The following is a 12,001-nucleotide window of genomic DNA, read 5'->3' as shown; positions in this document are numbered from 1 at the left end:
ACTCTCCTGGCTTTGCTTTACTCTCTCTAGCCATTTTTTCCCAGCATCTTTCGCAGATGCTTCTTGTTCTGCCTCAGTCTCATGCTGGTTTCCTCCTAGGTTCTGCCCTCACTCTACACCTCTCCCTACCTCCATAAAGCATAGCCCTCCCAAGTCTTTGTCAGCAACTCAGCTCTTTCTCTAGAGCTCCAGACCTAAACCCTCCAATATCTGCAGGACATCCCCACTTGGATATCCCATGGGTTCCTCTAATGCAACATGTCCAAAACCAAACTCATCGGCACCCTCCAAAACCTTCTCACTTACACTGCCCATCGCCCACCTCCACGTTCTCCATCTCAATCAACATCACTACCGTCTGCCTCGTCACCCAAGAATGCCAAGCATCATGTTGCACTCTTGCACATGCAGTTATCAAATTCTGACAACCCTGCCTCTTGAAGGTTTCTCTGATTCTTGATATTTAAGAAGCGTGGGCCTTGAAGATGGTTGGAGAATAAAAACCAGGGTGATAAAAACCACTGATCGGAAGAACTGAAACCAAGTATGTGACCACCTGGGCACAGTCATTGGTACAATTAAGAACTCAGCAAAGGGCAGCAGCTTCCGTCATCATGATCATTGTTCCTTCTCCCTCTTTCTCTCCTCACCATCCAGCTCTCTGGCTGGCCTCCCTGCCTCTAGCCTTTCCCACTTGAATCCCTTTTCCATGTGGCAGTGGGTGTGATCTTTCTGAAACATGCATCTTTTAGCTCCCTGCCTGAAGGCTGCCCCTGGTTCTCCAGTGTCCTCATGCTGAGTTTATAGTCCTTGGCCTGGAATTCGAGACACCTCTGGCGCTGGCCCCTGCTGATCTCTTTAGCCTCATCTTTTGAGACTCCCAGTCTCTCCCTCTATACTGCATCCCAACCCCAGTTCTATCTGCCCCTCTAACGCATCTCCTACTTTTTCACCCCTTCCTGACTTTGTCCCTGCCTTATTGGCCTGGAGAGCTCTCCTCATCTGCTTATAATTCACAACCCACCTGAAAGTTTTCTTCCATGAAGGAAGCCGGCTTTGTTCCCTCCTCTGAGCCCTTCAACTCTGTAGTAGCACAGATAACAGTGGATATGATTGGTGGTCAATTTTTTCCATAGGTTACCTCCACTAGACTCTGTCAATTCACTGTGATCAGGCACCCAGCACGAAGCCAGCTTCATTCAATGTGAAATGAATGATGAACCTCAGTTCTCCTAATCTTTAGAGTGGATGGCATAGGCAACCAGCCTGGTTAATCCAGAGGAGAGCAAGAGCCCTGGGAGCCGGAGGAAGAAGAAGTCACAGAAGGCTCCCTGGAGAAGGTTGGACTTAAGAGTTTTAAGACATCTAAGAAAAAATGAGAGTAAGAGAGGACAACCGAGTGAGAGAGAGTGAAGATTTGGGAAACTGAATGGCTCTCTGCTCTGTCACACTTGTTCCTCTAGCTTCAAAACCCTCAAAGGGTGCCCACACCTCCAGCCCCTGGCCAATAGCACAGCACCTTACAGTTACATAGAGATTTTTCACAAACTTCTTCTCATTTGTGTGGTTGGTTGGCTCAGAGGCTAGACTGAGAGTTAGCAAATTGATACCTCGATCCTGCCTTGTCCTTGGCCTGCTGTATGACCTGGGCAAGTCTTTTCACCTCTGAGCCTCGGTTTCCTCACCTGTCACATGGGGCTGTGAATTGTTGCTCAATAGGTGGAAAGCCTCCACAGACCACAGTGTTCTGTGCCCCAGTGAGGACTATTCATCTTGCTGTTCTAATATTAGCAAAGCGCAGTGGTAGCTGCTAACCAGCCACATGGGAGTCCCCAGAAAAACATTACACAGAGCCCTGTTTGAAGGGGACCTCAGGGGACAGGACCCCAGCAGGCTAGGGACAAGAGGGCCTGGAGATTTAGCAGAACGAGTCTCAGCCCCAACCTGGTCCTCCCCACTGAAGCAGCGCTGGACTGGGGAGAAGAAAGGGCAGCTGGAGTGGCCTGGGTTGCAGGTAAGCTGAGCCCCCCTCATGTAGGCATGAAGCCTACCAAAGAAGTGCCCAGAGCCTGTCAGAGCCCAAAGAAAGACAAGGTCCTGGAAGGGCCCAGTTTACGGGGGCAGGCAGTTAGGACCCTCACCCCAGTAGGAGAGGGGCTCTAAGAGGAGGAAGATGGGCTAAAAGCTTTCTGCCCCAATTTATGACATTGCAGGCTGGCTGCTGATTTGCTCACTGTGTGACTTTTGCCAGGCGTAGCCCCTCTCAGCCTTCTCCTCCCCATCAGCCACCACAGGGGAGCGGGACAAGAAGCTGTCCACAGAGTCAAGTGCTTCATTCCACAGAATGCTGGAGGGAGCCCTGAGGTGGTCAGGACAGCTCTGTGGAAACACTGAGAAGCTGGGCCCCACTGAGATGCTGGTTTTGTAGGAAATGAGTCAGGGTCAGTCTCCAGCCCCAAGGAACCCTCTGGCTGGTGAGGGAAACATGAATGATCTGGGCTGCCAGACAGGACACTTCAGTGCTTTCTCCCATGGTGGACCCTGGGGAGCCCTGGCAGGGAACCCAGAGTCTGACTTTCAGCTCCTTTTGTGACCTCGACTGAGCAAGTCATTTGCTTCTGAGTTATTTTATTTGAAATTGGGAGGAGGGCCATGGGGATTGGACTATGTTGCTTGCTCTTAAGGACACTTCTGGCTCTGATGTTCTGTGACTGCCGCACAAACCTTGCACAACCCGCTTACATGGACCCAGTCAGTGGATGGAACAGCATTTCAGAATTGCAGCAGCTTCCCTGGAAATGTGGTTTGTATCAATTTAGATGCTAAAATAAAAGAAAAATCCCTGATGACTAGCCCATTATGGGAAAAAGTTCAGTTTAACTTGGGTTAACCTTTTCGTTCATTAATTCATTTATTTAAAAAACATTTGTTGAGGGTTTATTATGAGCTGGGGTTCTGCCAGGCATGAGGTGTACAACAGTTCTGCTCAGGATGTGGGGCCTGTCCTGACCTTTTTCCATGCAGATGCACCCAGCACACCTCTTCCTTAAGTTATTTCTTGAAAACATCATTTTTTTTTCTAGCCATGTAGAGCCTCTGTAGAGTAAACCACCCTATCTGAAACTGTTTGAAAATGCCCTCAGAACCAAACAGAAATTCAGAACTGTCTCTGACATCAGACTAAGAAATGACCAGAGGAAAATAAAACCCTCTGCTTATTTCTTCCCCAGGTGGAGACTGGAGCTTCCGAATCCTCCAGGTGGCCTGACTTGGTGGAAAGAGTCCAAGGCCAATAGCCCGAGGCCTGGTTTCCAGGACCAAGTCTGGTACAGACCAGCTGTTGACCTGGGGCGGCTCTCCATCCGCACCCCGGCCTGACTTTTCTTTTTTTAAAACATGGGGGTGGGGGGGGGGGCGGGTGGTGTTGGTTGTTTGCTGTTTTTTTGTTTTTTGTTTTGTTTTGATGTGTTTGTTTGTTTGTTTTTGGCTGCGCAGCTTGTGGAATCTTAGTTCCCCAACCAGGGATCGAACCCTGCAATGGAAGCTCGGAGTCCTAACCACTGGACAACCAGGGAAGTCCCCTGGTCTGACTTTTCATTTGTGAAAGAAAGGACCATGGGCTCAACAATCTGTGGGCCATTTCCACAGTTACATATTCTGTGACATAAGAAGGGTTTTGTTAGAAGAGGGAGAAGCTGGAGGTGGTTCGGGAAAATCAAGTGAATCTGCTCCAGGGGTACCTGGGGCAGAGAGGCAGTGATCTGAACGTCAATATAACACGGCCCTGGATCACTCAGTCAAGATGAGGGGCCAGTCATTTCCCTCAGCTCAGTTCTGGGGGCTGGAAAGTCTCACTTTGGGGGTCTTGGGCTGCTGTGCATGCACAGTAACCTTCTTCAACAGCCTCCCCGGGAGTGCAGTTACTCTCTGCGGAGTGTTTGGTCTTCTCTCCTGACACTGGTTCTGAGACTTTTCAGTTCTCTGCGGTGCCCTCTGAACTGTGGCCTGGAGCAGTGGGCATGAAATGCCTAAACAGTGACACCTGCTGAGCTGCAGCAGCTGGGAGAGGAGAAGACCGTGGAATGACCCAGGAAGTGCCCTGGAGTCTGTTTTTTCCCAATATGGGGAGAATCCATCTTCCATTTTGATCAAATTTGGGACATGACTCCTTCTACCAAAGACATATACAATGCCTCTACCCCTGTAGGGTGACTAACATCCCAGTTTGCTGGGAATTAAGGGATTTCCTGGGACATGGGGCTTGCAGTGCTAATACCAGGCAGTTCTGAGTAAATCAGGATGGTTAGTCCCTGGATATGCCAAAGAGACAGGATACAAGGACGGATCCCAGGACACCCAGTTTAGACTGAGACAGACCGCCCCAGCAGCAGCTGCGGAGAAAGGGGAGCTCTTCTTGTCTGAAGCAGACTGCATTCTGTAGCAGCCCTTGGGAGAAGCAGCTCTCCCTGTTAATAAGATATCATAGAAAGGGAATCCTCCACAATCTGACTGATGTAGTTCATTTATGTTACTTTTTTTTTTTTTAAAGAACCCATGGATCTAGAAGATTGCTTAAGGGTTTTTAATCTAGTTGCTATCTACCTATTAAATTCCCTCTGCACCATTTCAGCCACAAAGACCCCAGCTTTGCATACCTCGAGTTATATGGAATTCACTCATTTTCAAGTCAGTTCTAATTGTAAGAAACTTATTCCATATGTGGGCTCTCTGGGTCCCTGGAGCCACTAATACTGGCCCCCAGTTCTTTGTAAATATTGTACCTGCCCTTTGACAGCCCTTCAGGTGTTTATGTTCACCTCTCTTTGCCACCAGACAGGACTAGTTTTTCAACCATTGCTCATTAATGCACCATCCTGGGCATCTTAGTTGTGCAGTGAAATTCCAGGTACAAAAAAACTGTTCGCATTGAGATCCACAGTTGGAAAGAAAAAGATGCATGTTCTAGTTAATGTTTCCCTGATTGTTCTGGTTTCCAGATATGTATTGATGTTTCCAGTGTCTGTCTGCAAATATCCAGCCCTGACTCACTATGCAAGTCACCTGTAATGGATCCAAGGACTCCTCACCCGTCTTCTACTTAGTGGGCATCCCCTCTCTGCCTAAATCCCTCTTCCTCCTTGTCTTCTTGATTTTCCTCTTAATCTATCTGCTCATCCTGGTGGGAAATGCCCTGATCCTAGTGTCTGTGGTGGCAGAGCCCAGACTCCACAAGCCCATGTACTTCTTCCTGATCAACCTCTCAGCCCTGGACATCCTCTTCACCACAACTACCGTCCCCAAGATGCTGTCCCTATTCTTGCTTGGGGACCACTACCTCAGCTTCTCTGCCTGCTTCCTGCAGATGTACCTTTTCCACAGTTTCTCCTGCTCTGAAGCCTTCATCCTGGTGGTCATGGCCTATGACCGCTATGTGGCTATCTGCCGCCCGCTGCACTACCCTGTCCTCATGACCCCACGGACCAATGCTGCACTGGCAGCCAGTGCCTGGCTCACCGCCCTCCTTCTGCCCATCCCAGCAGTGCTGCAAACCTCCCACATGGCTTTTGACAACACTGCTCACATCTACCACTGCTTCTGTGACCACTTGGCTGTGGTCCAGGCCTCCTGCTCTGACACCACCCCCCAGACCCTCATGGGCTTCTGCATCGCCATGGTGGTGTCCTTCCTGCCCCTTCTCCTGGTGCTTCTCTCCTATGCCCACATCCTGGCCTCAGTGCTTCGCATCAGCTCCCGAGAAGGACGCTCGAAAGCCTTCTCTACCTGCAGCTCCCACCTCCTGGTGGTTGGTACCTACTACTCATCCATTGCTGTAGCCTACGTGGCCTACAGGGCTGACCTGCCCCTCGACTTCCACATCATGGGCAACGTGGTGTTCTCCATTCTCACCCCTGTCCTCAACCCTCTCATCTACACACTGAGGAACAAGGATGTCAAAGCAGCCGTCACCAAGATGGCATGTTTCCAAGACCCAGGGAATTCTGGGGCCCTTGATACTTAAATGCAATTAATTCAGCTCCCTGGACACCAATGACAGTGCCCAGCACAGAATAAACACAATAAATATTTTTAAATGAATTACAGCAACCCAAATTGACTTCATTAAGTTGAGCACACAGCTAAAACCTGGTCCTCAAATACTGGATCAAGAAGTCATCCCGCTGGTGCTATTAGAATAATTAGTTTTCGCAATTTTCATCAGTCATTAATGTGATGAATAAAATTTGATCATCCAATCATTTATAGTAAAAATCTTTACTAGGTCTGTTAAAGACAGAAATAAACCATACACAATTGCTGCCCTCAAGGTAGTCATAGTTTAACTGGGGAGTCAGACCCAGAGAAGTAATATAAGGTGCTAGGACAGAGAGAAGCAAAGGGGCCTGTGGGAACCAAGAAGTTAGCATTTCATTCAATGTTAAAATTTTCTCCTCTAAGTTCTTATGTTTTTGGCTTTGGTATTGCTTGTTTGTTAGCAAATACTCATGTACCAGCAATATAGTCCGGTGGGAAGCTTGAAATGGTTGCATAAGTAAACCACTAGCTGCTCCAGTCAGGGAGTGGTAATAGGGTCCATGTGCCTGTCCAATGGGATGGATCCATTTTCAGCTTGGATGCCTATTAAAAAGTGATGCTTCCTGCCAAGAACCAGTGGATGGAAGTTAGCGTGGCTCCACTCACCATTACCCACAGTGACCCATCTGGGGGATTTGTGCTTCTGGCCCGGACGATTCTGGCCTCTGTGGATTAAGCAGTCCTGATTCAACAGGAGACACAGTGAATCTCATTAAATTTAAAGCTACAGCTTCTGTCTGGTCATTTTTAAGCTCGCTGTGCAAGTAGACCCGCAGTCAAAAAAAAGGAGTTACCGTATTTACGAGAGCAATTGACTGTGATCTTCAGGAGGAAGTAAAACCACTCTTATGTAATGGGGGCTGGGAGGGCGGCACTCAGGCAAGTAAGCGTTTCTTGTTTCTTCCAATTTTGACTCTTAGTGGACAATTAAAGCCACCATAGCTTGATGAGGCAGAGTAACCAGGGGCTCAGAACTGTTAAGGATGAGGGTCCAGGTCACGCTAGAAGCGCATCCATCTCGACCCACTGAAGTGATTGAATGTGAAGGGAAGGGGAAGGGAATCTAGAATGGGTGCAGAGGAGAGAGATGATACGTACCACTTGCAGCCTTGGGACTGACTGCAGCAGTGGGGCAATCGTTCGTGCAACTAATCCTTTTCTTAGAAATTTCCCTTGAAACTGTGACTAATGAGAATCCAAATGGGGTGAACTTGTGATAAGCCAATGAATCCAAGAGATTCGAGGGATGGACTGTAGTGGACACAGTTAGTGGCCTGCCTTCCGGCAGCTGAGCGTTGGCTGCTAGCAACTCACACACATGTACCCTAAGATAGAGGCATAATGGCCCTGACCCTTGTTGCTTTCCTTTTCAGGGGGAAAGGAAGCAAGAGAGTAACTTTATAAGCACAACAAACCAGCTACAGGGTACTAAGCAGTCTAAGTTTAGATGTCAGCTGTTGACAGCAGTACCTGGTGAGGCCAGTTGTTTGGCATCTAGAGGCCCAGAGAGCCTGTGAAAGTTGCATCTTCTCCTGCAGGAGATGAACATCACTAGTCCCCTGAGAAACTGAGTATATGCAGGCAGCTTCTCCCCTGGCTATTGCTAGATAATACAAACAAACTCCTGGAGTAATTTTCAAATAGTCATGTTTCACTGCAAATACCCTATCTCCTAAATCCTCTCAAAAACTCTGTGAGATGGGTAATGCTGTTATGTTCCATTTTACAGATGAGGAAACTCAGACTCAGAGAGGTTAAGTAGTTGCCTAAGGTGACATAGCTAAAATATATTAGAACTGATATTCAAACCCAGGACTTTTCCTTTAGACCCTATGCCCTTACCCATATGCAGAGCACAGGCCTGGGAACGAAGTCCTGGGTTTGCCTTGCAGCTCTGATACTAAACATTAGCATAAGCATCCGTAAGTCACTTCACTTCTCTGGACCTCAGTTTCCTCCTCTTGGGCTGCCTGTCTCCCTTGGCTGTTCTGAGGACCAGATGGAATAATGTCAGTAAAAGTTGCCCCATTGGTTGCAAAGTTCTGGAACCCATGAGGGCTGTTAACAATGTTGCTCTCGTCAGCAAATCCCAGAGGCAAGTCGCCTCCCAACACACGCTCTAGGAGGAGCTAAGAAGTTGATCCCGGGTGACTGGGGGGGACTCAGTGCCCCAAAGGAGCCCCACAGGGAGAAGACCCCAGGAGACCTGGCTGAAAGGAGGGATTGGGGGTTTAATGAGCCACAGCCCAGCACCTACCTGGCTCTCCTCTGCCAGATCGGGAAGGAAGACACAAAGGGGACACCACAAGAGGCACCAAGGTTGACAGGGCTTGGCAGGTGAGTGAGCTGGGGGTGATGTGCCAAAGCTCAGCAAAGACCAGAGTGGGGAGACACAGCAAGGATGTAGGGGTGAACGTAGAACCGGGACCAGGGTCAGGAAGACTGGTTGAGTGTGCACAAGAGGCAGGCACCCAGGATACAGGTTGGCCGTGTGTATTACCTGTGGGCTGCGGGACCTCGGACCACATATCCTGGCAGGTCCATGTGCTCAGAGGTGGGATTCAAATCATCTTGGCCAAGGCCTTCCCATGGGAAAGCAAGACTGATAGCAGCAGTAACATTGGAAACATGAGCACACTTCAACTTCTTACTTGTTGCAGGCTCTTGTGTAGCATTGCTTAAGCATTCTCTCTACAAGCACTCATCACAGCCCTAGGGGGTCACAGATGAAGGAAATGAGCCCAGAAGGAAATGAGCTGCAGGTAGGAGCTGGGATTGGAATCCAGTATTTTCTGACTCACAGATGCACACACTGGACCACTAAGGCCCACAGGACATGATGAAGGTAAAGCCTCCGGCTGGTGGCAGGTGCTCACTAGGTGGGAGAGCCCTCACCCTCTCCCTTTGGGGCATGGGCCATGTGACATACGCTCTGGCAGACACAGAGGGGACACTCAGAAAAGGGTTCATCAGAGATCTTTTTCTCCAAACCCATCACTGCACAGATGAGAAAACCAAGTGTTGGAGAGTAGAGGGAACAGAAAGTGCCTACTAAATTGAGAAGGCATCTCATCTTGTAAAATGAGGCAGGAAGCTCCATATAATCAATGGATCAGTTTATTACAGGGTAACTTGCTCACAGAGTGGGATCAGGATCAGATGAACAATGATCTGGAAGCATTCGCAGCTGCGCTAAGCACCACAGAGGAGCCACTGGGACAATTTTATAGTTAACCTAGGGTATGGGGCTAAGTGCCTGGAGACAGGATGTGCATTCCTAAGTCACAATTTATGAAGGCGTGACCAGTCTCGTGGGCCCTGGGAATACTTCAGAGAAGATTTTCAGCATTGTCTGGGGACTAACAGCATAGAGGTCACATGGTCCTAATGATTATTAAACAATATCTATTAACTACAAAGCCCTTGATGACAGAGAAGTGGTTTACTGTACAGTACAATCCTGGTTAGGGTCAGCGAGAGGACAGGAGACACTGAAAGGGGCCGAGATGTCGTCAGTTATGCTAACAGCCATATACCAAAGTCACAGGAAGTGAGCAGCTGGACTGGTCCAGGAGCCAGGACTTCTGGTTACCAGGCAAGGTTCTCTTACAGCAGGCTGGCTCCAGAACGACATTTGCTCTCACACCTTCTCAGCCATGGCCTTGAACAAGGGCCTGTCCTTTTCCAACCCTCAGCTTCTCATGTGTTGAAGGGCATAACCACTCCGTGGCAGGGTTGGATGCTGGGAGGAGATGATGTATGTCAAGTGCAGCATCAAGGTGGACACAAGGTGATTGGTTTTTCTGTCCTTCCCTGTCCCCACCTTCACTGTAACAGTCTCATAGACAATCCCAACAGGGAGGACCTGCTGGGCCAAGTTCTGTGCCCTGGGAAACAGCAGCCTTTAGGCCGTAAGCCCAGGACTGCATCACACAGATGTTATGTGTAATCCAAAGCTACACAAGAGCCCTAACCTGTAAAATAAGTGTAAGAAAGTCCAGCCAAATCTGGATATTTCCTATGATGGGCCAGTTGAGTGGTGCTTTGAAGGATTAAATGCTACATTCTTTCAGAAAGTATTTTTGGTTCCTCTGCTTGCCAGGAGACCCAGCACATGCCTGGTCTGCCTGTTGGACAGTCCAGCACCAGTCGGTGTGAAAAGTCGTGAGCCACCTCTCCACGGGGGTCTCAGCATCCCTACCTCCATCTGCAAAGCAGTGGGCAGAGGAAGGAGGAGAAGGGAGTTTAACCTGATGGATCCCTTAGGGTCCCTCTGGCTTCCGCCCTCTGCATTCCTGCCCCTCAAACCCCATGCTCTGTCTCACCCAGCACCGGCAGCCACAGCTGCCTCTCTGAGAGGAGATGTCCAGGACAGTGCAGTCTGCATTCCTTCAGATGTGGAAAAAAAGCCTGGTGACCACACTTGTAGGAACAGCGTTCTGGTTAACTGAAGGTTAACCCTTTAACATGGAGACAATCAGGTCACTCTCTTGCCAGGTCCTCGGGTAACCTCTGAGGTTCTCTTTCAAGGAGCACACACACAGGATGGTTGTCCCTCCCACGTTCACTTTAAACAAAGCATTTGCTAGTCACCACTTCCAAATCTAGAAGCCAGGCTGCAAGACCCAAATCAATCACAGAGCAAACTAGTGAATTTTTAAAAAGTGGTGAGGAAGTGTTGGGGAGGGGAATTGGGTTGTAATTGAAGATTAAAAAAATCTTATTTCCAGTCTGACATTCTATAATTCTAGGACACAAGAGTTTTTTTTGACTAGCTTGTTTTGCATGTGTTTTACAAAAGAAAAATGGTAGCTCTCGTTTCTAGGAATTCAAAGGGAAACTGCTTGCGAAATCAATCGGGTTCAAACAGCAGTGATGCAGATATAAAAATGAAACTGCCTGGACCACTCATTAGAGACTCAACCTGAAGTAGGGACAAGCCAAAATTGCCTCAGCAGTCCCTGCATTGATTTTTGTATTTGGGCAGCTACAGTTTTCAGTTCTCTGGGTCCTTTCTAGCAACAAGAGATCTCATGACATCTCCTTGTGGCTTCTTCTGAGTTGGTATTGGCAGAGCCCACAGCAGAGTTGGCACCAAAAAACTAAACACAACACCTGGTGGGCTGTGGCAGCCAGGAGGAAGGAAGATGACAGACCCAGGACACACCCTAAATGGGGGGAAGATGAGCCATCAGCTTGGGCTCCATCAGGAAGAGAACTATCCCTCTGAAGGCATTTGCCCTTCCCATCACTGAAACATGAGTGGGAGGGCACCCAGAGAACTTGGCAGGGAGAGAGGCAGGCAGAGCTGCTGCACCGGGAAAATGGGAGGGGAGCCGTTCCCTGGGTAATGAGTAGTGTGAGCAGGCAGGTTGTTGCAGGAAATATGGGGAAAATCAGCCCTTCCTAGTGATGCGGTATAGTGATGTCACTTAGTAGAACTTGAAACAAGAGCAAAAGGAAAAACAATAACATAGGAATCTAAGAGATCATCTAAGATCTGATGCCCAAAAGATAGTGTGGGACATGGAGCAGAGAAGGAACAGAAGCTCTTTGAATGCGCTTATCACAGCTATAACTAGATAATTAACTGTGTGATTGGCTTTTCAACATATCATCATTTTGCTGGAATTTAAGCCCTGTGAAGGCAGGGTTCTTGTGTGCCTTATTTACCTTCTCACATCCTAGCACATTGTAGCTACTTACTAAACCCTTGATGGAAGAAGGAAGGAGTAAATTGTGGGTTAAGATGAAAGAATGGTACCACCAGTCCTCTAAATTTGGTCATAAATGATTTGGATTGCAATAATTGTAGAGTGAACTGTACAGAGTTCTTCCAAACTCCTATTTTATCCGGTTTTCAGATGCTCTGACAGCCTGTCACCCTGGCATGTAGCTCTGTCCCACC

The 12,001-nt window shown here is 48.5% G+C and overlaps 1 protein-coding gene across 1 annotated transcript; it reads left to right on the top strand.

The window, feature by feature from the left end:
• Positions 1–5,050: 5,050 nt before the first annotated feature.
• LOC130860868 (olfactory receptor 2AT4-like) lies at positions 5,051–6,019 on the top strand. Its single transcript, XM_057749410.1, has one exon. The coding sequence runs from the start codon at positions 5,051–5,053 to the stop codon at positions 6,017–6,019; it is 969 nt and encodes a 322-aa protein (XP_057605393.1).
• Positions 6,020–12,001: the final 5,982 nt, after the last annotated feature.

This window comes from Hippopotamus amphibius, chromosome 9, assembly GCF_030028045.1.
Source record: "Hippopotamus amphibius kiboko isolate mHipAmp2 chromosome 9, mHipAmp2.hap2, whole genome shotgun sequence".
NCBI lineage: Eukaryota > Metazoa > Chordata > Mammalia > Artiodactyla > Hippopotamidae > Hippopotamus > Hippopotamus amphibius.
This window is presented reverse-complemented; position numbering and strand designations above follow the sequence as displayed.

Bases quoted from the DNA above. Each gene is read 5' to 3' on its own strand.
- LOC130860868 (XM_057749410.1), top strand. From the start codon at position 5,051: ATGCAAGTCACCTGTAATGGATCCAAGGACTCCTCACCCGTCTTCTAC.